General features: G+C 38.7%; 2 protein-coding genes and 1 pseudogene across 2 annotated transcripts; 1 reads left to right on the forward strand and 2 right to left on the reverse strand.

The window, feature by feature from the left end:
* Positions 1 to 2,804: 2,804 nt before the first annotated feature.
* LOC114698602 (trace amine-associated receptor 7c) lies at positions 2,805 to 3,881 on the reverse strand. Its single transcript, XM_028877342.1, has one exon. It carries the CDS (start codon positions 3,879 to 3,881, stop codon positions 2,805 to 2,807), a length of 1,077 nt encoding a protein of 358 aa, XP_028733175.1.
* Positions 3,882 to 21,786: 17,905 nt separating this feature from the next.
* Positions 21,787 to 23,713, reverse strand: LOC114698636 (trace amine-associated receptor 7a-like). The gene is made up of 2 exons (XM_028877415.1): positions 23,692 to 23,713; positions 21,787 to 22,868 (listed from the first exon to the last, which is right to left on the reverse strand). Exons 1-2 carry the CDS (start codon positions 23,711 to 23,713, stop codon positions 21,787 to 21,789), a joined length of 1,104 nt encoding a protein of 367 aa, XP_028733248.1.
* Position 23,714: 1 nt separating this feature from the next.
* On the forward strand, positions 23,715 to 24,304 carry LOC114698603 (annotated as a pseudogene).
* The last annotated feature ends 1,847 nt before the right edge of the window (positions 24,305 to 26,151 follow it).

Consider the following 26,151-nt stretch of genomic DNA (forward strand, 5'->3'; position numbering starts at 1 on the left):
TGATTCCCAATTTTCTGAGAAACCACCATACTGATTTCCAAAGTGGCTGTACCAGTTTGCACACCCACCAATAATGGAGGAGTATTCCCCTTGCTCCACATCCTCTCCAACATAAGCTGTCTTGAGTGCTTTTGATCTTAGCTATTCTGACAAGTGTAAGATGGTATCTCAGAGTCATTTTGATTTGCATCTCCCTGATAATTAAGGATGCTGAGCAATTCCTTAAATGTCTTTTGGCTGCTATCTTATAGAACCCAAGACCACCAGCCCAGGGATGGCACCACTCACAATGGTCTGGGCCATCACATATCAATCACTAATTAAAATATGCCATGCAGCTAGAGCTTGTGGAAGCCTTTTCTCAAATGAGGTTTCATCCTGGTAGATAACTCTAGACATAAAAACTAGATAGCACAAAGAGTTACTAAAAAAAGGAATTGCTTCTTTGAGTGTATTGAACTAAATATTAGAGTTGCTTTTGAATGTAGTCATTTACAGTAAGCATCAATTACTATAAAGCTTTTGTTTATGTATGCTGTCACTCAAGTGATGAAAGGACATTGTTCAATGGCTGCAGGATAAGCCACTATTATTGAAACAGCTGAAGTCAAAAGAAACCGATGATGTTTAATATCTGAACTGAACTGTGGTGGTATTGTGTTCCCCAAAATATTGTGTACTCTAATAAATTTATCTGGGGTCAGAGAACAGACAGCCACTAGATACAAAGGCTAGAAAATGGTGGCACTCACACCTTTAATCCTAGCATTCCAGAGATAGAAATCCCTCTGGATCTCTGTGAGTTCAAGGCCACATTGGAAATAGCCAAGCATGGTGACACCTGCCTTTAATCCCAGAAAGCCAGCCTTTAATCCCAGGGAGTGGTGGTAGAAAGCAGGAAGATATATAAGGCGTGAGGACCAGAAACTAGAAGATTTTGGCTGGTTAAGCATTCAGGCTTTTGAGCAGTAATTCAGCTGAGACCCATTCCGGATGAGGACTCAGAGGCCTCCAGTCTGAGGAGAGAAGACCAGCTGAGGATCCGGTGAGGTGAGATAGCTGTGGCTTGTTTTGTCTCTCTGACCTTCCAGTATTCACCCCAATAACTGGCCTCGGGTTTGATTTTATCAATAAGAACTTTTAAGGTTCCTGCAACACTGAACAGCTATGGGCAGAGGACTTCAAGGAGTCTGAGGAGCCTTTAGTCACCTGCCAATCACAAAGACAGACTTCTTCAAACACATTAATATAAGAAATAAGGCTACCAAGAGTGGTAGCTTAAGCCTCTAATCACAATTTTCAGGAAGCAGAGGCAGGGGAATTGCCTGCATTTACAATCCAATATACATTAGTCTGACCAATAGAGAAACTGTCTCAAATTAAAATCTGATCTAGTATCATCTCTAAAGGAAAGTTTTCCCACTTTAAAATAGATCTGATAATAAAAGACAGCAATGTCAACAAAAAAATTAGAAAAAATAATAGTAAGCAAGAACATCTCAGTATGCATCCATAATTTTACCAAATACAGAAGGCTCAGACTTTTCCTATATTTTTCTATTATATGCGTGGGTGCTTTGCTTACATGTATATCTGTGCACCACACGCCTGCAGTGCCTGCAAAAGCCAAAGTTATAGAAGGAAAATAGAATTACAAAGGGCTGTGAGATGCCATGGAGTATCTTGTAAAAGAGCAGCCAGTGCTGTTAAGTGCAGAGCTGTTGCTCCAACCACAAGGCTTAGAATTTTATAATGTCTTATCTGAACAAAAGTAATCTAGAATACTGTATGGAGTATGTTTATTTCACTACTGTATACTGCTCTCTAATTTACTATTGAGAGAGTTATCTGTTAAACATCTAGTTGGCTTTATCCAGGATAGTTTTTATGACTAATTCAGACATTTTGGAGGGTAGAGCTTTAGGAATACATTCGGGGATCCTTATAAAAATGTGTTTTGAAGATTCACGGTGATGCACACTTTGCCTTTTAGTTTACTGTTTTCCTCTGCTGAACACATTATTAATTTGACTTTTGTGTATATTTTTTAAAACTTCTATAAATCTATAGAAACTTTACAAAATAAGTGAAGGACCAGCTAATTTATAAATTACCTAATTAAAAATCACCTTGAAAAAAGTATAACCATCTATAAATCCTTCATTTCTACAAATAACAACTTGTAAGGCCTTGGACTGTGACTTCTCTTCTGAGTGCTTGTTCCCTGGAAAGCAGGCCACTGAACAAATGTGATCTTTGTGACAGCGTTTTTCCTTCCCCTGTAAATAATGGAGTAGATTTCAGTTAATATGTCAATTTCTCAGTTTATTTTTCCTGACCATAGAAATCACATTTTTAAAAGTGCAAATCTGGGCCTCAGTGAATAGAGATCTACACATACCTCTCCTCTGAGGAAGAGAGAGCCCATAAAGGTCTTTTTGTTTCATTTACATGATATTAGAAAAATACGACCAAAGGATTTAATGGCTATGTATTGAAAATTGAGGCTTAAAAAGTTTAACAAAAGACAACAACTAGAATTTTAGAAAGGCAGGAAAAGGGGCTACAGAAAACCAACCAACATTAACCAGTGCAAAACACAGTGGAAAATGGTTAGATTCAGGGTCATCATCCATTACAGATAGAAACTAATTTTACATTTCTTGAAGAAAGCAGAAGCTGGATTTAAGTGTTTCATTCGGAGCTGAAGCATAATTCATGACTCTACAAGATAAGATGTGACATTCAGTTCTCTAGTGATGTTCTGCTGTGACTCTTTTTCAATCCCCATCTAAACCGAGAATCTACTCAAGAAATAAATTGGTGGCTGAAGAGTTCTCCCTCAGGATTCTGCCAGTGACAATCAGTCTGATGGCTTTTCGAAACCAAGGATAAAAGAAAGCATAAATCAGAGGGTTCATGGCTGAGTTGTAGTAGACAATCCAAACTAGTATTTCATACACATACGTGGGTGTGATGAAGCCCAGGAAGGCATCAATGATGGAGTCAATGAAGTATGGCAGCCAGGAAAGGAGGAAGGCTGCCACTGCGATTCCCAGGGTTTTGGCTGCTTTCCTCTCCCTCTTGGCCACCCTGTCCTTGTAGCTGTCTGAAGCCTTGGCCGTCTGGTCACTCATTCTCTCAATCCTCTGAGCCTGCTGTTTAGCAATGAGGAAAATCTTAGTGTAGACAGTTATCATGACAAGTGTGGGGATGAAAAATAACAGAAAATTGATGAAGACCCAGCTTTGATTCATTGGGACTTGACAGCCTCCCACACAGGTGAGGGCAGTCACTAGATCCTCCAGTCCAGCTTCATTGGCTCCTGTGTAAAGGAGGGAAAAGCTGTAGATGATGGACAGGAACCAGGAGAAGGCGATGCACTTGCCAGAAACAGATGCAGTGAACCTGGTGGGGTAGGTCAGGGGGTCACTGACAGCAATATATCTATCCACAGAGATGAAACACAGGTGAAAGATAGAAGAGTAACAGAATGACCCATCAAAACAAGAATGAACTTTACAGTAACTGTCCCCAAAGTACCAGCAGCTCTCCACAGACCTCACTGTACTGAAGGGCATCACGGTCAGTCCCACCAAGAAGTCAGCACAGGCCAGGGATGCCACCAGAAAGTTGGCAGGAGAGTGCAGCTGTCTGAAATGAAGAATGGACATAATCACCAAGAGGTTTCCACACACAGCCAGCACAGTCCCAAAGCCAAAGACTGCATAGAGGATGAGGCGAGGGACCGGAGAGTAAGGGTTCCTGATGCAGGATCCATTCAGATTCTCATAGCACAGCTGGACAGAGGTGACAGAGACCAGTTCTCTGCTCAGGGTGCTGTCTTGTTCCCAAACAAAACTATCATCATCTGTAGCCATGTATGCTATTCCAAAAATCCTCAGGAAAAAATATACAAGATATAATTGCTAATGGATTTTCATTTCCTAAAATTATTTGCTTCCTAATTTACAGTCAACCTTCTGTATTACATGAATGCTGCTTAACTCTGTTCCAGTTTTTTTCTCTGCTTAATCTATTTCCTCACATCTCAAAAGCAGCAGTCTATTCTGTGACCCACACTTAAATCCCACCTTTTATTATCAATCTCATCCTTATTTAACTAACCTATGGTAATGCCCGCCCCAAGCACTTTTAACCCTCAGGAAAGCAGCCTAATGATGCCAAATACAGTGTGTCCCTAGGACTGAATCCCATGGTGTAAGGTGAGGTAAGTGAGAACTTGCCAGTGAGTGTGTTGTTTATGCCACAACAACGTTTTCCCCTTCTCATTTGCTAGTGACAGCTGACCTTTCTGTGTAAAGTAGGTGAGCATAATACCTGACACAACAGAACTTTACCCAGAATTGGAAACTTTGTTCATTATTAAAAATGACCTTTCATCTTCATGAGAATTGCTATCAATGGCTCTTATATTGAAAACGATCAAAATTCCTGCATAAAAGCTTTCTTTCTTCAGACATTCATTCTTGTTAGAGAAATAACATGCAGAGCCATGAGGACATCTACTTTTCTCCAGGGTCAGCTTTAACCATTTTGATTTGGAAAAGTGGGAGTATGAACTGCAAGGATTTGCTCATGGAATAAAGTAAGAGGCTAGTATAACAAACAGCAATTTCTTCTTTGATATAACAGAATCATTAGAAACATTGTAAAATTCAAATGTGGAAGGAATCCTCAGACTGTGGTGTCCTAATGTGTGACTCTATTTTACTTTGAGATGCTTCTCCTCATGAAACACTGTTATGGAATCTGCCTAAGCTCTGAAAAGTCTTTTATTTTGAAAATCTGGACATTGTTAGTACTGGTTTGGGGGTTGAGTTATAAATTATACTTTAAATAGTTCACATTAAAATCTATCTAAAGATTTTCAATCAATTTTTGCTCTCTTCAATACATATGAACATGAATTTTCCCTGTACTTTAATGGTAGTCAAAATGGAATAACATTTTTTATAATAATGACAATAATAATAATATATAAAATAGTTTATTTCTTTTTTGCCTAGTGTAACAACAAAAGTTCAATACACTTTGATTACAGTTATGGTTCTATTGAAAATAAAACCACATTTTCAAGGCAAGGAGTTGCCAGTCAACAAAGTGCTGGCAGTTCACATGTCGGGATGGGAGTCTGGATCTTCAGCACCATAATGAATGGTAGACATAGATGCCCACCTGTAACTCCAGTGCTCAGAAGGAAAACACAGTTGATTAAAAGAACAATGGCAGCTAGAATAGTAGTGTTGGCAAGTATGGATCCAACTGAGAAACCTTGCCTCAAAGAAGAAGGGAAGAGCAACTAGAAACAACTACCAATGTCAACTATAGGTTATCACATGCACGTTACACATGTGGACATTCCTATGCATGCTAAATATAATGATAATTTTTTAACTCCTCTGTTTAACTGCAAACTGTTCATTTTATTATTGGAGATATTTTTGCCTATACTTTATGATTTCAGGAGCATTTATTTAGTTTTAATTGTTTGGGTTTTAGATGGAACAGCATCATCTTTTAATATACATCTCAGGGGTGGTGTACAATTTCTATTGGTCATAATTTCAAAGACTCATCTCCTTAGTTTCCATAATAATATTATTTTGTCCAAGAAATAAAACCAACATTTTCTTCTAATACTTGAAATTCAAAAGATTTAATTATAATTTCCTGAGGATAAGAACAAGTTACTTAACATTTTTAAGAGCCCTACACTCCATTACCATTTCTTAAATGATCTATTCTTTTTTCAGGTATTATTTTGCCTTATGGGTTTTTTTATTATCTACACAGTAGAAATGTGAATGTTTATAGAAAATCATGACAAAATTATTCTCTATCATGACATTAAACATACAAAATTCCAGGGAAAAAGAAAAGGAATTCTACAAAATACCATCTCTAGTGACTGGAGAGATAGCTGAGTGGTTGAGAACTTGCAGAGGACCTAGGTTCATTTCCCATAACCCACATGATGATACACAAATCTCATTAATGTCAGTTCCAGACCATCTGGTACCTTTTCTCATATCCCTGGGCACCAAAGTCGCAGGATGTGAACAGACCTACAGGCAAGCTAAACACTCACATATAAAATGGATATACCTAATAAAAATATTTTAAGACTTAAAAAGAAGTCTCTTATTGTAGAAACTGAATTTGTTACTCATAGCAAAGCATAAATGGTAGGCTTTTAGAAGACAATAATTAGCCACAGACAAAGTAGGCATCCAGGCAGGTTTGAGTTGACATACCTAGGAAATATTGCATACTCTAGTATTTACTAAGCCATATTTCTATCAAGTGATTTAAGATGATCATGCAACCAAGAACCTACTAGAATAAAAGCTATGCTATATAATTAAATATCAATTTCCCTCCTCAACTTAAAGCAATATATTTATGGGCAGTATAATAACTGTCATAATTGTTAGTTTTCTGGCTGCGTTGTGTTCTTACCCTGCAAGAAACGTCACGAAACACGACAGAATCCGCTTATAGAGTTTATTAGAAACAAAGGATAGAAAGTACGCAGGCCTGTGGGAGAGACACGTGCGTGGAGAAGGGGAGTGGGGAATATGGCGCCGGACTTTTAAAACCGGCTGGGGGCGTGGCCAGGTCACGTCACTACTCTACGTGTGTACGTAGGGCACATGGTGGTGCCGCGCGCTTGCATCACCATGCAACGTCACGGGACTCTGATCACTCGAGACCCCTTGGCCCGGAACTTGATGGGTGGAGACTTCCGGGCCCACCGGTATCCTAGCTACGGGACGCTCTTGATGCGGAAGTGGCTGGACGGAAGTGTCCGCCCCGTAAATGGAACCGCGTTGTGAACCCTTCAATAATGACAACAAAATTCCCACTCGGTCAAAAAATTCCTTAATTACAGATTTGGGCTGAGTTACACGGTAATGATGGATTACTGGTACCTGTTAGTGGATATTTTGATGTTCTCATTAATTGAAGAAGGAAATGAAGTTCAAATCAATGTATTTCTGAACTGAGTTACAGTAGCTAAACCAGCAAAATGTCTTATAACTGGAGAAAGATGTTATGCACTCCTTAAAAGAATCAATGAAAGAAGTGATCCTACATAGTCACAGATGATCACAAATGTTATCACTTCAACCCAAGGTTTGGCAGCTTTTCTCTCTCCTTTGGCCACATTGGCTTTATATCTCCTTAAAAATAACTGTCCTTGTAACTGATATTTTCTATCTTTTTGTTTGTAGCTTGTTTTCTATATAGTCACTATAAAAATACAACTATGTAGTATTGCCATACTAGAAGCAGGTCTGAAAAATAACAGAAAACTTGTGACTATTCAGCCTTAGTTTGGAACATACTGACATCCTTCTTTACAGTTAGCAACACTGGATAATTCTCCCAGTCCACAGCCATAGACCCCTGTGTACAACACAGCACTGGTGTACTACAGGGGCAGATTCCAAAGATGCTTATGCAAATCCCTGACACAGACACCTTGAACTTGGTTGGATTGACCCAAGAGTCAGTTACAATGGTGTTCCTGCTGACAGAGGTGCAGCATGGGTGTAAGAGATAATAAGAGTAACAAAAGGCCACATCACAGCAGGTGAGAAAAGGAGAGAGATTTCTTCCAAAGGACCAAGAGCTCTCAATGGATGTGACCATGCTGAAGAGCATTACAGAGCCTCCCACCCAGGATCAGAATAAGCCAGAAATACAGTGATGAAATACAGGATTTGAAATGGAGAGTGAGGCTCATCTTCAGGAGCTCTTCAAATACAGCCAACACAACCCTGAGTTCAATATACTGTGTAGACAATGACCAAGGTCCCAGGTGAATGGGTTGTCACAGAGGACTCTTTTGGGTTCTTGAAGCAGAGGGTTATGGGTGACAAGGTTGTTCTCTTAGCACCATCTCTTTCTTGCTGTTCATTAGGGCACAAGTTCAGAACTTTGATCAATCACACAAGATGACAATTTTTTAAGTGCTGAAAAGAGAGAAGAACTCTCATTAATTTGCATATCTAAGGTGTCCTTGTCAAACATTCCCTGTCACATCTTGATTTCAGCTTTGATCTTTGAACCTACAAAGCAGTTGTGAATTCTACTTAAATTTGTGTGTTCCATAAATTTCTTTGTTATGATCGTGATTCTTACATCTCCGTGTAATCTGAGAAAAACTTATTCTTAATCCAGCAGCAATTACTTTTCAAAAAATATGCAGCAAATATTCTGTTCTGACTTTATAATTTAACTAGTCATTTTCAGTATCTGCTGTGTGTGCCTAGGAATGTCCTCATTGCCAAAGTCCTGAAATTTGGTGAGGGTTTAACATGTATTACTCACTTTACAATCCTTCCACTCCTCATGTTGAGTAATAAGTGAGGAAAAGTTCCCAGGAAACAAAGCCAAATTGCACATCAGAAATGATGGCAATAGGAATCTCAAAAGGGTAAGATATGAAAATAAGAAGAAACTTGCATAAGTCTCTTCTGAAGATTTGGTGTTTAACAGAGAATACCCTCAGTGATAAAAATGGCAGAGATGGTAGAAAGGGGAAATTGAGAGAAATTCTCACCTTTAAATGAAATGCATAAAGTTAAAACCAAACACACTAACATACACACTAACAACCCAGACTTGCCTATTGTGAAGACTGCAGCCATAAACAAGAATATACAGAAAAATATATCACATAGTGACTTTGATTCGAGTACACTCTAATAAATGATGTAACTACATCATGTGGTAGTGACCATAGATGCAGTAAGCACTAGAAAGGGAAAGCCAATGCCCTATAGTGCACTAAACACAAGATTGGTCAGGTACAGGCAAAGCAAAACATCACTTCAATGTTTTTATATTGTAACTATTCTACACTTACACCAGGCAATCTAAACTTCATAGAGGCATCCAGATTAATTTGATCTTTGCTTTTAGGCTAACTCCATGAAAATTTAATGCTGAGGTAAGGTATAATTAGGAGATATTCCCAATGCCTGTAACATTCTTGTACAAATGTTACTCCCATGGTTGTTTACAAATTTATTTTAAGTAAATGAGTCCACTAAAAATCAGAGCAAGGTTGGACAGAAGTTTTACCTCCCTGGGGTTTAAGATTCTAACCCTGAGTGCACAATTCTCAGACACACTTTTGGTTCTCTGGTGAACAAAAGTTTTCATTCTCATTTCTGTACTTGAGCATTAGTTTACAAGTTGTTGGCTCCTGAAACACATTACTAAGAATCCACTAACTTGTAATCATCCACGTGGTAGAGAATGTGAAGCATTCCCCATTAGAAAAGAATACAGTAATGATGGTCTGTGGTCATAGCACAACCAAAATTAAGAAGACATTTAGTGAGAGGAAATGGGAGAAAGATTTTATGCCCTGTCTCTATAGGTTAGACTCTAACACAGTAGTTCCCAATCTTCCTAAAGCAGTGACCCTTCAATTCAGTTCTTCCTGCTATGGAGACCCCCCCAACCGTAAAATATTTCATTGCAACTTCCTAAGTGTAATTTTTCTACTTTTATATATCATAATGCAGTTATCTGATATATAGAATATCTGATATACCCAAGTGAAAAAGTAGTTCATGCTCACAGAAGGACCAAGACCCACAGGTTGAGAACCCCTGTGTAAGAGCATGGCAGCAACCAAGCACAAGAAAGATGAAAGTTCCAAGCTTTGTGTGAACAGTTATGAGCACTGTACACATGCAGCAAATTGTCTACTAAGGGATCCAGGTAATTCTTTGAGTTCATGAATAATTGTACCAGTTTAGCTTGATTCATTACATGATCTACATGTATTTCAAATATATTAATTATTGATCCTGTTAATTGCCTAAGGAATTCTTAGATGTGGGTTTGAAACTGTATGAAATTATGCTTGCTTCAACCATAGTATATAAGTGTTCTGTAGCCAATCTTCCTTTTTCCTCTTTTGCTAAACCCTCAATTGTCCGTCACCAAGAGCACTGAAAATTTAGATTTCTTTCAACTTCAGTTCCAAAACTTCAGTCCACATCTGAATATTGTCCCCTTTCTTCCAGTGATAGACAAGCAATAGTGAATCATGTTTGGTTTGAGGAAGATAAATGTCTGTCTTCATATTCATTATACTATAGATTTTCCTGTTTCTATCCCATAAGGAGGAGGGGAAAAGGGTGGATTAACATGAATAAAATAATTTTATAACTAAATTTGTCCATGAGAGGCATGAGCTTAGTTATTCTTCAAGAATAACTGTTTCAGCTGCTGTTCCATTGCACAACAGAAGCCATCGGCTCACTGCCTGTTCAGCTGCCTTAGAAGAAAAGGGCACTCACTGTACCTCTTCCGGATTGCGATGGCCACTTCAGGGATGGGGCCATATTGTCCTGGCCTCAGAAGATGCCTTTTGATAAAGCCATAACCACACTTGTTTTGGTAAGAATCAGGAGTCCTTTGTTTCGTGTTCTGTCTGTCCATTTTGTTCTGTTGATTCGAGGATACTTTGTTGTCCAGTGGCTAACTTTTGCCACAATGAAAGTTAACTCCAATTGCAGTTTCTTCAATGCCGATATTTTCTCTGAAGTAGATTGGTACTGCCAGGAGCCAACATGTCTCAAAAAAAAAATGTTCTAAGTTCTTAAAACATTTTAAATGCCATATTCTGTAGATCTCTGAAGGGTTTGAAGATGACCTGTCTATCTAAAATATATCTGCTCAATTTTTAAAACATATCTAATATGACTACAATATTCTATTGTAATGTCTAACTACTAACTTTCATTTCTTTATATCCTAATAGTTGGTAATAATAACATTCAAGGATCAGAAAATTGCATTACATTGTTAAATGAACGGTATAAGTTCAATTAGAAATATACATATCATTTTCTAACAATATCAATTTCAAATATGTATACAATATAAAACAATCCAATCCAATGTAAAGTATTTAAAAGTAGTAATTGTCATTTTCTTTTCTTTTCTTCTTTTTTTTAAACAGGAACATTAAATCTAATCTCCTTTGCTTAGCCTTTTTCTTAACCCTTGACAACAACTTGTAACCAACCCTCATAAACAATGAAAATTATCCCAGACCCAAAACCCACTAAAAAGACCAAAAACCACTCACCCCATACCACCTCTTTGGGAATGTGGGCATCCTATTCTTAAAATTGCTTCCTCCTGGGTATGGGCAAAGTTATCTTTATCCTGAAAGAAAAATTTTAGGTTAATTGTCAAATTCTAGGAAAGGTAACTATATCCTTCATTTTTATCCAGTATATGTATAATGCCAAAGTTCAGGGTTTATCTCAAGTCCTTATTCAAGTAGTCTTTGAGACTGAATCATCTCAGCTAGCCCTCTCAAAATTTCTCTGAGCACCTTGTAGTTCAAGGCTGATCTGTAGATGATGTTTGTCAGCTTAATGATATTATTATTGTCCACATGGAATTGTTGTTGTTGTGGGGCCCCATCTTCTTTCTGGAGACTTTAGTTGATGTTAGTCCTGGCCTTGATTTCCTGCAGAAAACTGATAAGAGACTTGAACACAAAGACATATATATGCAGCTAATTGAAGCCTTTTTTCTAGAATTAGTTAGTACTCTATATGACCATTCATATCTTAACGAAGCTTAAAATGTGTATATATAGATATAGATATTAATCTTGTAAATTTTGATATAAAATTTATACTTTAAGAAAAGTTTAAAGAATCAGAATAGAATCAAAGAGTTGAGATTAGTAATAGAATAGTCCCTCAATTAATTTGGCTTTTCTCCTGTCCCATAGCAGAAGATGGCTCTTTTCTTCTGGCATGATACAGGGAGTTTGCATTTTCCTTTTAACAACATGCTTGAGTTTAAAGAAGAGAGCCATTCTCCAACTCCAAAGTCAGCTTTAAATTTTAATTGAACTGGGACTATTAGAAGATCAATAGTGTTAAATTTCTTTAGAGAAGAGCAGAAACAAACATTTAGGAAGATTTATAAAAAATTTTTAGATGATATACCCATACGCCATTTCACTCTGTTTCCTGGGATAGATGATTTTTCCCTTTTCTTCAGTTGTCTCATTTGTCCTGTGTTCTTCAGATTCCTTAACCTTCATTCTCCTAAAAGACAAAAACAAAAACCTTTCCTCAAAACTAATTTTTGGGATGATCCTTTTAGGCAAGTTATTATCTTGCCAAAAGGTATGTGTTACTGGTACAAATTAGTTTAAATTGGATGTTCATGCTGGTTGATGAACTATCACCTCCTCTTAAGAGGTCTCTCTTGTTCAAATCGAACCTTTATCAATTTTGATGGTACCCACAGCTTATCTTCTCCTGTAGAAACAAAAGCAAAACCTCATCCCCAACGTAACACATACCCTGGTTTCCATTCTGAGGTCAGCAGATCCTTAAAGTATATAGGTTGATATAATTCTGTAGTTTTTTCTATTATCCACTGTCTCTCTGCAGCTGTTGTTCCTTTCTCATTGGCACTGAGAAAATTCAAAGCTAATAGAGCATTATGCAGTCTATTTCTGGGGGGTTTTGTTACCCTTTTCTGTTTATTTAGCATATCCTTTAGAGTTCTGTTTGATCTTTCTATAACTGCTTGACCTATAGGATTATGTGGTATGCCTGTAATATGCTTTATATTGTAATAAGCAAAAAACTGTTTCATTTTAACAGAGACATATGATGGAGCATTGTCAGTTTTGATTTGTGCAGGTATACACATGATGGCATAACTTCTAGCAAATGAGTGATTACAGAATCAGCTTTTTCAGAACTCAAAGCAGTTGCTCATTGAAATCCTGAATAAGTATTAATGGTATGATGTACATATTTCAATTTTCCAAATTCTGCAAAGTGAAACACATCCATCTGCCAGATTTCATTCCTCGGAGTACCCTTTGGGTTACATCCCAAAGGGTTATGGTGTTTGATTGTAGAAGGAACAAGTAGGACATTTCTTTACTATTTCTTTGGCTTGTTGCCAGGTTATGGAAAAATCCTTTTTTAAACCTTTACTATTGACATGATGATTTTTTATGAAATTCTGAGGCCTCCAGCACATTTCTTATCAATAATTTATCAATCTCATCATTGCCTTGTGCTAGAGGGCCTGGCAGACCAGTATGGGATCGAATGTGAGTTATATATAAAGGATGATTCCTTTTCCTGATTGTATCTTGTAATTGAATAAATAGTGAAGTTAATTCTGAAGCATTAGGGAAAAATTCTGCAGTCTCAATATGTGATACTACTCTTTCAGCATACTGAGAGTCAATTACTATGTTGAGAGGTTCTGAAAAATCCATTAATACCAACAGAATAGCATACAATTCTGATTTTTGAACTGAATTATAAGGACTTTGAACCACTTTACTTAAATTTTCTGATTTGTAACCTGCCTTTCCTTGTTTGTTGGCATCTGTATAAAATGTACAAACTCCAGATATGGGTTTTTCCCATACAATTTGAGGCAAGATCCAATCAGCTCTCTTTATAAGATCAATTCTTCAGTGGTGGCACACACCTTTAATCCCAGCACTCAGGAGGCAGAGGCAGGTGGATCTCTGTGAGTTCGAGGCCAGCCTGGGCTACCAAGTGAGTCCCAGGAAAGGCGCAAAGCTACACAGAGAAACCCTGTCTCGAAAAACAAACAAACAAACAAAAAAGATCAATTCTATCACTTTTGGATTATTTGCTGTTAATTTCTCCCAAAAATTTACTGCAAGTGCAAGCTCTTTGCCAAGGTTCACTTTCTGTCCATAATTTTTCAATGTCCTCCTTAGTTAAAGGCACGACAATTTCTGCTGGGTCTATTCCTGCTAACTGACGAAGTTTCAATTTTCCTTTCCAAATCAAGTCAGAGATTTTTTCCACATAAGTTTTTAATTTTTTATTTGGTTTATTTGGTTAAAATATCCATTCCAATATAATATCTTCCCTCTGCATTAATATTCCAGTAGGAGAATGCCTAGAAGGTAAAATAACCAAAATGCAATCCAGCTTTGGATCAATACGATCCACGTGCCCTTCATGTACTCTCTTTTCTACCAAGGCCAATTCTTTTTCAGCTTCAGGTGATAATTCCCTTGGACTATTTAAGTCCTTGTCACCTTCTAAGGTTTTGAACAAATTATTCAGTTCATCATTTTTTTACCCCAACAATAGTTCGTAGATGAGAAATATCTCCAAATAATCTTTGAAAGTCATTAAGAGTCTGTAGTCTATCTCTCCTAATTTGTACCTTTTGGGGTATAAATTTTTGTAGCTCTATTTTATATCCTAAATAATTAATAGAATCTCCTCTTTGTATCTTTTCAGGAGCATTTGTAATCCCTAGTAAGGCAAAATTTTCTTTACTTCTTCAAACATTCTTTCTAAAGTATCTGCATTTGAGTCAGCTAGTAAAATATCATCCATATAATAGATTTAGGAAATTTTTTACCTATCACTTCCAATGGCTGTTGTACAAAATATTTGCACAGAGTTGGGCTATTCAACATTCCTTGTGGGAGGACCCTCCATTGAAATCTTTTAACCGGTTGAAAATTATTATAAGTAGGCACTGTGCAAGCAAATCTTTCTCTGTTTTTTCTTGTAAGGGTATTGAAAAGAAACAGTCTTTTAAATCAATAACTATGAGAGGCCATCCTTTTGGTAACAGAGTAGGCAAAGGAATTCCAGATTGTAGAGAGCCCATTGGCTGAATTACTTTGTTAATTGCTCTAAGGTCTGTTACCATTCTCCATTTACCAGATTTCTTTTTAATAACAAATACAGGAGAATTCCAAGGGCTGGTTGATTCTTCAATATGCTGAGCATTTAATTGTTCTTCTACCAGCTCTTCTAAAGCCTGGAGTTTCTCTGTTGTTAAAGGCCATTGCTGGATCCATACAGGCTTGTCTGTTAACCATTTTAAAGGTAGAGCTGTTGGTGTCTTTGGGAGATCATCAGTTGTTGTGCCCTGTTCTTGTATAATATGGATGGCTGGTGACCGCTCAGAATAATGCCTTCTAATATTTCTCTCAGAAACATGTGCTAGTTTATGATTTGTTTCTGAGATTGGAGGGATGTTAATCTGAGTATTCCATTGTTGCAACAAGTCTTGACTCCACAAGTTCATAGCTATGTTAGCCACATAAGGTTTTAATTTTCCTCTCTGTCCTTCTAGACCTATACATTAGAGCCATCTTGCACTCTGTTTCACCTGAGATAATGTTAACATACAAATAAAATCACATTTCAGTACAAATAAAATACCACCATGGTACCTTCTTCAAAATCATACTCCTTAAGCAACATGACCTTGTGAAAAGCCCATAAAGTCTCCTATCATGGACAGATTTCCAGCAGGTATTGGGAGAGATCCACTGAAAAAAAAATCACACCCACATGTGTTGGTAGGGATGGAGTACCCCAATGGAATCCATGTGTACCATATCGCAGAGCTTACATTTGTTTGGTGACCACCTCGTGGGCCTTCTCCATCAATGCTTCATAAGTACTACATATAGGGAATATTTTTTTCCTGGTATCAATATTCTCTTGGATTCATCTTTCTTGATTCTGGACAGTGAGTGGGTTTATAAAGAGGGAATAGAGAGACTAAAAAGTAAGAGATATCATTCAATGGTCTGGAACTGGACAGCATGGGCAGGAAAGATGGTGCTTTAAATTGTACATAACATTGAAGTTTTAATTTAAATTATACTTTGAATAAACTTTTAAATTCATGAAGTAAGTAATAGGCTGTGGAATCTAGCTAGAGGATTTATCAACCATGATGAATTGATTGATGGAGGAAGAGTAAACAGCACAGAGAGAGAGAATGATAAATCCATTTTGTGTTTGGAGTAGACCAAATGTAGACTAAAATGAAACTAGAGATACATTTGACCGGCCAGCTTTCATGGAACAAGAAGAGGTAAGGAAGAATTTGGTGGCCAAACTCTGTTCCTTGTTCCTTTTCTGAATAATTTCAGTATTCCAATGGTATACCATCACTTGTTTTGACATATCTCATTTAGTTATTGAACATGAATAACAATGATGCTTTAATAATTTTGTACACATCTTAAATTTCTATATTTGGGGTTATATTATCAAAATTTAAGTTCATTGTAGGGAAAATGCTCAACAGGGTGAACTCACTTGATTCCTGAATTCATATTCCAAAACCACCAAAGCAAGACAGGCAGTGACCAACCAGAATCTGTTACTCTGAGAGTGGAGCAAGTCCTTGAGATGACATCAGCTCTTGACCATGTGGCAGCATTAGAAGTATGGAGGAAGGATCAGATCACATTTGACTCTAAGACCTGATATTTTCTAGTAAGTACTGGTGCAATTCCACATTCTAATAATCAAATGGTTAAATCGGTATACACTACTTAACATCACACCAACTGAATATAAAGTTTTACTTACATTATTCCTAAATTCTTACTGAAATGACCTAATACATAGATCTGAAAGGAAAAAGTAGAGGTGGACTGAGCAGGGGGAATCCTGATGAAGAGAGAGGGGAAGGTTCTACTAGCCATGGGGGTCATGTCATCACAAGGGAACTCACAGAAACAACTAATCTGGGCTTTTAGGAGCTCACAGAGTCTGTGAACTGACAACCAGGGAACCTGCATGGGACCAACATAGACTGTCTATATTTGAGTGACAGTTGTCTAGTTGGTCTGCTCGTGAAACCCCTAGCAGTGGGACCAGGGGCTATCCCCTAACACGTTAAGTCTGGCTTCCCCAGACTTAAAACTGAGGTCCTACTTCAACTTGATATATCAAGCTTTGTTTATGCCCAAGGGAGGACTGCCCTTTTCTGAACACAAACAAAAGATGTAGATTGGGGTGGGGGTGAAAAGGAGAGGAGGGGAGGGGCAAACTGGAAGAGAGAAGGAAGGGGAAACTATGGTCAGGATGTTAAAGAAATGAATACATTTTTTTAAAAAAATGAAGAGGTGGCCAAATGGTGGAAAAAACAAAATAGCACATGCATACACACACAGAAACACATATATATCACACACACATATATAAATACACACATATGAACATATACAAATATGTATACACATATATACATAAAAATATGTGTACATATATAATATCAACCTTTAATTAGAATTTTCTTGATGAAAATCATATTTTCCCTTGAAATAATTATGTGAAATTTATGTGTTCCATAATTTAAGCTCTAACCACCTTGGCTGAGTTCTACTTCATGATGGCATTGAGGCACATTAGGAGCAGCAGCACTTACTCTCTGAGTCCTGGGTGGTACATGTTCACATCTGTCTATTATGACAACAGCCATGAGACTTCACCTCTTCTGACCTAAGTGCACTCAATAACCAAGGCACAGTCTCACTAGTTCTGCCAGATTGTGCTGAAGAAGAATTGAACTCTTATGATTAAAGTGGTCCACAGCACAGAATAAATATCTCATGAATTCACATGCCAGCTTCAGAAGGTTTAACTTTCCTCTGTGTTGCATGCTTCCAGTTCCAGATCAGTGTGTCTGCTACTGGGTTCTCTGGCTACCTTGTTTAGAAACCACACTGGATTCTAGGTCTTTTAGCCACAAAATAAAGCTACATCATCACATGGAGTTTGTAGTCCCATTTTAAGCTTTATTGTGTGATTGCAATTGGAATGATAGTTGCCTAGAAAACTGTTTCCAAATACTATTGTGTTTAAATATGCTTACAATAAACCACTTTGCATTAGACTTCCTGAAGTTTGATTCAGGTTTGATAAAGATTTTGAAGTTTGACAAAGTCAGTCTGAACTGAATTTTATTCTCACCTCTTTATTTTCCTGCCTGCTATGACACAAGCAGAGATCCTGATTGCTGTGATAAAATACCATGACCAAAGAAATTTTGGAGGAAATGGTTTATTTCAGGCTATATTACACCACCAGCTAACAACCCATCACTGAGGGAAGTCAGGGCAAGAGTTCAAACAGGCCAGGAACCTGGAGGTAGGAGTGGATGCAGAAACCATGAAGGAGTGCTACTTACTGTCTAGTTCAACATAGCTTGTTCAGGCTGCTATTCTTTTTTTTTTTTTTTTTTTTTTTACTAGCAAGAAAATTTTTTCATTCATTGTACACACCAATCAAAGATTCCCCCCTCTTCCCTCCTCCCGCTCCCTCCCCCTCCCAACCCACCACCCACTCCCACCCACAAGAAGGCAAGTCCTCCTATGGGGAGGCACATTCAGCAGAGGCAAGTCCAAGTCCTTCCCCCTGCCTCAGGGCTACATGAAGTATTTCAGCATAGGTAGTGGGCTCCACAAAGCCCACCCATGTGCCAGAAATGGATTCCAATCCCGCTGTCAGGGGGACTCCCAAGCAGATCAAGCTACACAACTGTCTCTCCATACAGAGGGCCCCGTCTAGTTCTAGGTAGGCTCCACAGCCATTGATCTAATTTCATGAGTTACCTCTAGTTTGTTTCGGTCATCCCTACATGTTTCCCCATCATGATCCTGATGCACCTGCTCACAGAATCCCTTCTCTCTCCTTGACTGGACTCCTGGAACTCTGTCTAGTGATTGGCTGTGGATCTCTGCATCTGCCTCCATCAGTCACTGGAGAAAAGCTCTGTAATGACAGTTAGGGCATTCACCGGTCTGATCTCTAGGGCAAGCCAGTTCAGTTCAGGCATCCTCTCCACTATTGCCAGTAGCTCAGGCTGGGGTCATCCTTGGGGACTCCTGGCTACTTCCCTAGTACCAGCCTCTCTCTAACCCCATGATGTCTCTCTCCATCATGGTATCTATTTCATTGCTTTCCCCCTTCATCCCTGTTCTAGCTCAACCATCCTATTCCCTTATGTCCTCATCCCCTATCCCTTACCCTCCATTGCCCACCCCAATCCTCAGTTTATTCATGAAGATCTCATCTATTTCCCTTCCCAGGGCCCTCTATTCATCCCTCTTTGGATCTTCCCTGTTAGTTAGCTTCTCTGGAGTTGTGGATTGTTGCCTGATTACCCTTTGCTGTATATCTAGTATCCACTTATGAACGGGTGCCGTGCTTGTCTTTCTGAGTCTGGGTTACCTCATTCAGGATGATATTTTCTAGTTCCATCCATTTGCCTGAAAATTTCATGCTTTCACTGTTTTTCTCTGCTGAGTAGTACTCCATTGTGTATATGTACCACATTTTCTTAATCCATTCTTCAGTTGAGGGGCATCTAGGTTGTTTCCAGGTTCTGCCTATTATGAATAATGCTGATATGAACATAGTTGAGCATGTATTCTTGTGGTATAATGGAGTATTCCTTGGGTATATGCCCAAGAGTGGTATAGCTGGGTCTTGAGGTAGATTGATTCCCAATTTTCTGAGAAATCACCATACTGATTTCCAAAGTGGCTATACCAGTTTGCACTCCCACCAATAGTGGAGTGTTCCCCTTGCTCCACATCCTCTCCAACATAATCTGTCTTCAGTGCTTTTGATCTTAGCCATTATGACAGGTGAAAGATGGTATCTCAGAGTCGTTTTGATTTGCATCTCCCTGGTAATTAAGGATACTGAGCAATTCCTTAAATGTCTTTTGGCTGCTGTCTTATAGAACCCAAGATCATCAGCCAGGGATGGCACCACTCACAATGGGCTGGGCCATCACATATCAATCACTAATTAAAATATGCCATGCAGCTAGAGCATATGGAAGCCTTTTCTCAAATGAGGTTTCATCCTTGTAGATAACTCTAGACATAAAAACTAGATAGCACAAAGGGTTACTTAAAAAAAAGGAACTTCTTCTTTGAGTATATTGAACTAAATATTAGAGTTGCTTTTGAATGCAGAGATTTACAGTATGCATCAACTACTGTAAAGCTTTTGTTTATGTACGCTGTCACTCAAGTGATGAAAGGACACTGTTCTATGGCTGCAGGATAAGTCACTCTTATTGAAACAGCTGAAGTCAAAAGAAACCGATGATGTTTAAACTTCAAGGAGTCTGAGGAGCTTTTAGTCACCTGTCAATCACACAAGGACAGACTTCCTCAAACACATTAAAATAAGAGATAAGGCAAGAGTGGCAGCTTAAGCCTCTAATCACAATGTTCAGGATGTAGAGGCAGGGGGATTGCATGGATTTACAATCCAATATAGGTTAGTCTGAGCTACAGAGAAACTGTCTCAAATTAAAATCAGATATAGTGTCATCTCTAAGGGAAAACTTTACCAGTTTAAAATAAATCAAAGACAACAATCATTAATAAATATTCATGGAGTATGTCAACATAGAAATTAGAAAAAAAATAGTAAGCAAGAACGTCTCAGTGGGCAGTGGTGGTGCATGCCTTTAATCCTGGCACTCAGGAGACAGAGGAAGGTGGATCTTTGTGAGTTCGAGGCCAAGCTTGGCTACAGAGTGAGTTCCAGGAAAGGGGCAAAGCTCCACAGAGAAACCCTGCCTCAAAAAACCAAAAAAAAAAAAGAAAGAACATCTCAGTATGTATCCACAACTTTGGCAAATACAGAAGGCTCAGACTTTTTCCTTTATTTTTCTATTATATGCATGGGTGTTTTGCTTGCATGTATATCTGTGCACCACATGCTTGCAGTGCCTGCAAAAGCCAAAGTTACAGACAGAAAATAGAGTTACAAAGGGCTGTGAGCTGCCATGGAGTGTTCTCTGAAAGAGCAGCCAGTGCTCCTAACTGCAGAGCTGTTCTCCAGCCCCAGGGCTTAGAATTTTATAATGTCTTGTCTCAACTAAAGTAATCTAGAATACAGTATGGAGTTTGTGTATTTCACTACTGTATACTGCTCTCTGATTTACTATTGAGAGAGCTATTTGTTAAACACCTAGTTGGCTTTATCCAGGATAATTTTTGTGACTAATTCAGACTTTTTTGGGGGGTGGAGCTTTAGGAATACATCCAGGTATCCTTATAAAAATGTGTTTTCAAGATTCAGAATGATGCATAATTTGCCCTTTAGTTCATTGTTTTCCTCTTCTGAACACATTATTAATTTGACTCTCCTGTATAGTTTTGAAAACTTCTATAAATCTATAGAAACTACAAAACAAGTTAAGGATCAGCTAATTTATAAATCACCTAGAAAAAAAGAATAGGCATCTTTAAATCCTTCATTTCTACAAATGACAACTTGTCAAGCCTTTGGACAGTGACCACTTCTCTGGGTGTTTGTTCCCTAGAAAACAGGTCACTGAACAGATGTGACCTTTGTGACACCATTTTTTCCTTCCTCTGTAAACAATCAGGTAGATGTAAGTTAATACATCAACTTCTTGGTTTATTTTTCCTGACCATAAAAATCACATTTTTAAGAGTGTATATCTGGGCCCCAGTTAAGAGAGAACCACACATACCCCTCCTTTAAGGAAGACACAGTCCATAAGGGTCTTTTTGTTTCATTTACGTTGTATTAGAAAAATACTACTAAAGGATTTAATGGCTATGTATTGAAAATTGAGGCTTAAAAAGTTTAACAAAAGACAACAATTAGAATTTTAGAAAGGTAGGAAAAGGGGCGACAGGAAACCAACCAACACTAACCAGTGCAAAACATAGTGGAAAATGGTTAGATCCATGGTCATCAACCATTACAGATAGAAACTAATTTTACATTTCTTGATCAAAACAGAAGCTGGATTTAAGTGTTTCATTCAGAGCTGAAGCATAGTCCATGACTCTACAAGATAAGATGTGGCATTCAGTTCCCTTGGTGATGTTCTGCTGTGACTCTTTTTTCAATCCCCAACTAAACCGAGAATCTACTCAAGAAATAAATTGGTGCCCGAGGAATTCCCCCTCAGGATTCTGCCAGTGACAATCAGTCTGATGGCTTTTCGAAACCAAGGATAAAAGAAAGCATAAATCAGAGGGTTCATGGCTGAGTTGTAGTAGGCAATCCAAACTAGTATTTCATACACATACGTGGGTGTGATGAAGCCCAGGAAGGCATCAATGATGGAGTCAATGAAGTATGGCAGCCAGGAAAGGAGGAAGGCTGCCACTGCGATTCCCAGGGTTTTGGCTGCTTTCCTCTCCCTCTTGGCTACCCTGTCCTTGTAGCTGTCTGAAGCCTTGGCCGTCTGGTCACTCATTCTCTCAATCCTCTGAGCCTGTTGCTTAGCAATGAAGAAAATCTTAGTGTAGACAGTTATCATGACAAGTGTGGGGATAAAAAATAACAGAAAATTGATGAAGACCCAGCTTTGATTCACTGCGATTTGACAGCCTCCCACATAGGTGAGGGCAGTCACTAGATCCTCCAGTCCAGCTTCATTGGCCCCTGTGTAAAGGAGGGAAAAGCTGTAGATGATGGACAGGAGCCAGGAGAAGGCAATACACTTGCCAGAAACAGATACAGTGAACCTGGTAGGATAAGTCAGGGGGTCACTGACAGCAATATATCTATCCACAGAGATGAAACACAGGTGAAAGATAGAAGAGTAACAGAATGACCCTTCAAAACAAGAATGAAATTTACAGTAACTGTCCCCAAAGTACCAGCAGCTCTCCACAGACCTCACTGTGCTGAAGGGCATCACGGTCAGTCCCACCAAGAAGTCAGCACAGGCCAGGGATGCCACCAGAAAGTTGGCAGGAGAGTGCAGCTGCCTGAAATGAAGAATGGACATCATCACCAGGAGGTTTCCACACACAGCCAGCACAGCCCCAAAGCCAAAGACTGCATAGAGGATGAGGCGAGGGCCTGGGGAGTAAGGGTTCCTGATGCAGGATCCATTCAGGTTCTCATAGCACAGCTGGACAGGTGTGGGAGGGACCAGTTCTTCACTCATGATTATTTCTTGATCCCAGACAAAACTGTTATCATCTGTAGCCACGTAAGCTATTCCAAAAATCCTCAGAAAAAATACAGAATGTATAATTATTAATGAATTTTGTCCATCTTTCTCTTTACTTACACATCTTATCACTAGGCTTAGTCATTAATTTAGATTTTCATTCTCTAATTCTATTTGCTTCCTAATTCACAGTCTACCTTCTTTAATACATGAATGCTGTTTAAGTTTATTTTAAATATTTTCTCAGCTTAATCTGTTTCCTCATCTCAAAGCACTAATCTATTCTGTGACACACATTTAAATCCCACCTTTTATTAGCATTCTCATTTTTATTTAACTAACCTATGGTAATGCCCCAAGCACTTTTAACCCTCAGGAAAGCAGCCTAATGATGTCAAACGCAGTGTGTCCCTAGGACTGAATCCCCATGGTGTAAGGTAAGGCAAGTAAGAGCTTGCCAGTGAGTATGTTGTTTGTTCCACAGCCAAATTTTCCCCTTCTAATTTGCTAGTGACTGCTGACCTGTCTGTATAATGTAGATGAGCATATAACTGCCGTAACAGAACTTCACCCAGAATTTGAAGCTTTGTTCATTTTATTAGCGCTCACCTTTCCCCTTGTGAGAAATTTTACTAATGACGCTCGCATTGAAAGTGATCAAAATTCTTGCATAAAAGTTCTTTCTTTCTTCAGGTGTTGGTCTGTGTTAAAGAAATATGATGCTGAGTCACTGAACACCTAATTTTCTCCTGCTCTAGCTTTAATATTTCTGATTTGGAAAAGTGAGGGTATGGACTGCAAGGATTTGCTCATGGAATGAGACAAGGGGTTATTATAACAAATAGGAGTTTCTTCTCCTTTCTGGACCTGGCCGAGCAGGAGACGCCATCATGGGTGTTGACATACGCCACAACAAGGACTGAAAGGTTAGGCGCAAGGAGCCCAAGAGCCAGGACATCTATCTACCTGCGGCTGCTGGTCAAGCTCTACAGGTTTCTGGCCAGACGAACCAACTCGACCTTCAATCAGGTTGTGCTGAAAAGGTTGTTTATGAGTCGCACTAACCGGCCACCTCTGTCCCTGTCTCTGATGATCCGAAAGATGAAGCTTCCTGGCCGAGAGAACAAGACAGCCGTGGTTGTGGGGACAGTCACAGATGTGTGCGGATTCTCGAAGTGCCTAAACTGAAGGTGTGTGCACTGAGGGTGAGCAGCCGCGTCCGAAGTCGCATCCTCAAGGCTGGGGGTAAGATCCTCACGTTCGACCAGCTGGCCCTGGAGTCTCCCAAGGGCCGTGGCACTGTGCTCCTGTCTGGTCCTCGGAAGGGCCGAGAGGTATACCGGCTTTTTGGCAAGGCCTCAGGAACCCCACACAACCATACCAAACCCTATGTCTGCTCCAAGGGCCGGAAGTTCAAACGTGCCAGAGGCAGAAGGGCTAGCCGCGGCTACAAAAACTAACCTTGGATCTTCCTGTTATTAAAAAAAAAAAAAGTTTTGAATGTTTAAAAAAGAAGTTTCTTCTCTGTGTCCTTCATTTGATTTAATGAAATCACTGGAAAGATACCGTATTAATCAAATGTGGAAGGAACATTCATGGCTAGGAGTTGTCCAGTAATCAAAGTGCTGGCAGTTCACATGTCAAGATGGGAGCCTGGATCCTCAGCACCCTAATAAATGCCCGGTAGACATCAATGCTCACCTGTAACTCCAGTGCTCAGAAGGAAGACACAGTTGATTCCAGAACAGGTGGGCAGCTAGAATAGTAGTGTTGGCAAGCATAGGTTCAACCGAGAGACCTTGCCTCAAAGAAGGGGAGAGCAACTGGAGAAGACTCCAATGTCACCTACAGGTTATCACATGCACACATGTGGACATTCCTATGCATGCTAAATATAATGATAGTATTTTTCACTTCTGTTTAATTGAAAACCGTCCATTTTATTATTGGAGATAATAATATAGTTTAGGATTTTGGGAGCATTATTTCATTTTAATTGTATGAAATTAATATAAATCTCAGGAATGAAGCTTAATCTCTACAGGTCATAATTTCAAACTTTTATTCCTTTCCTTACTTTTCATTTCTGTGACTAGTATCCCAAAACCTGTGTTTATATCTTACAACAGTAATATTTTGTTCAAGAAATTAAACCAACATTTTCTTGTGGTATTTCAGCATCCAAAGAAATTAATTATAATTTCCTCAAGGATATGAGTAACTTTCCTAGTAGTTTTTAATATAGCCCTACACCCATTACCATTTCATTGAAAACTCCAGAGGTTCTGAATGGTGGTTCCTTCCAGATTTGGTTTCCTTAAGGCAAGCTAAGTATAGGTGCAGTATTTTTGACTGGTGCTTTAATGCAATTTAGTAAACTTCTCTCAATTGCTACTTGAAAGTGGACAGTTAAAACATCATTTTCCGCTTAGTTTTCGTGGGTTCCACCTGGAACAGATGCTGCTGAGAAGAATCTTTGACGAGTACCCCACTCACCTGCGTGTGTCCCTTCCCTATTTCATTTCTGAACCATCTCAGCTGTCTGGCTTGTTCTCTGATGCTTTGAACACTGTTCTGTGTCCACTGAACTTCCATCCATGTTGTCTGCATCAGGGTTGGAGTTAATCATATGTGGCCCAAGTTAGACATTTCACTTTGCATCCCACAATTTTTAGTTTCAATTTGATTGAATTCTCCCCTTCATGTAGCTAATGAGACATTGTAATCTTGATTTTTATGTCTTTTTTTTTGTCTCAGAGCTCTCTCCATTAGGCCATCGTTTCTGAGTCTTCAGAGACCCCAAATGGAAACACACATGGAAATTAAAAATGAAATAAATCTTTAAAAGGAATGGTTTAAGACAGATGTTATGGTACACACTTTGAATCTTAGTGCTGAAGAGGAAAAGGCAGACAGATCTGAGTTCAAGACCAGCCAGGTCTACATAGATCTATGTCAGCCAGGGCTACATAGTGAGATCATATTAAAGCAAACAAACAAATGAATAATAAAAATAAGTGAGCGAAATGAAAAGAAATGGTTTAAACTTTTTAATAAAAGACCAGGAAATTAAAAAAAAAAAAAACCAAGACTCAAATAATGAGATGGATGAATAATGAGATCAAATTAAATGGCTTCTGCATACAAAGGAAACAAGCAGTAGAATGATCCACAGCCTACACACGGGAGAAACATCTTACACAACTATTTGTCCAATAAGGGATTAAGATCTAGAAATATTAAAAATTTCAAAAAAAAAAAGAAAGCCAAATGACAAGTAATCAATCAATCAATGGACAAATAAACTAAAGCTGACACTTCTCAGAA

Source organism: Peromyscus leucopus, chromosome 8a (genome assembly GCF_004664715.2).
Source record: "Peromyscus leucopus breed LL Stock chromosome 8a, UCI_PerLeu_2.1, whole genome shotgun sequence".
In the NCBI taxonomy this organism is placed as follows: domain Eukaryota; kingdom Metazoa; phylum Chordata; class Mammalia; order Rodentia; family Cricetidae; genus Peromyscus; species Peromyscus leucopus.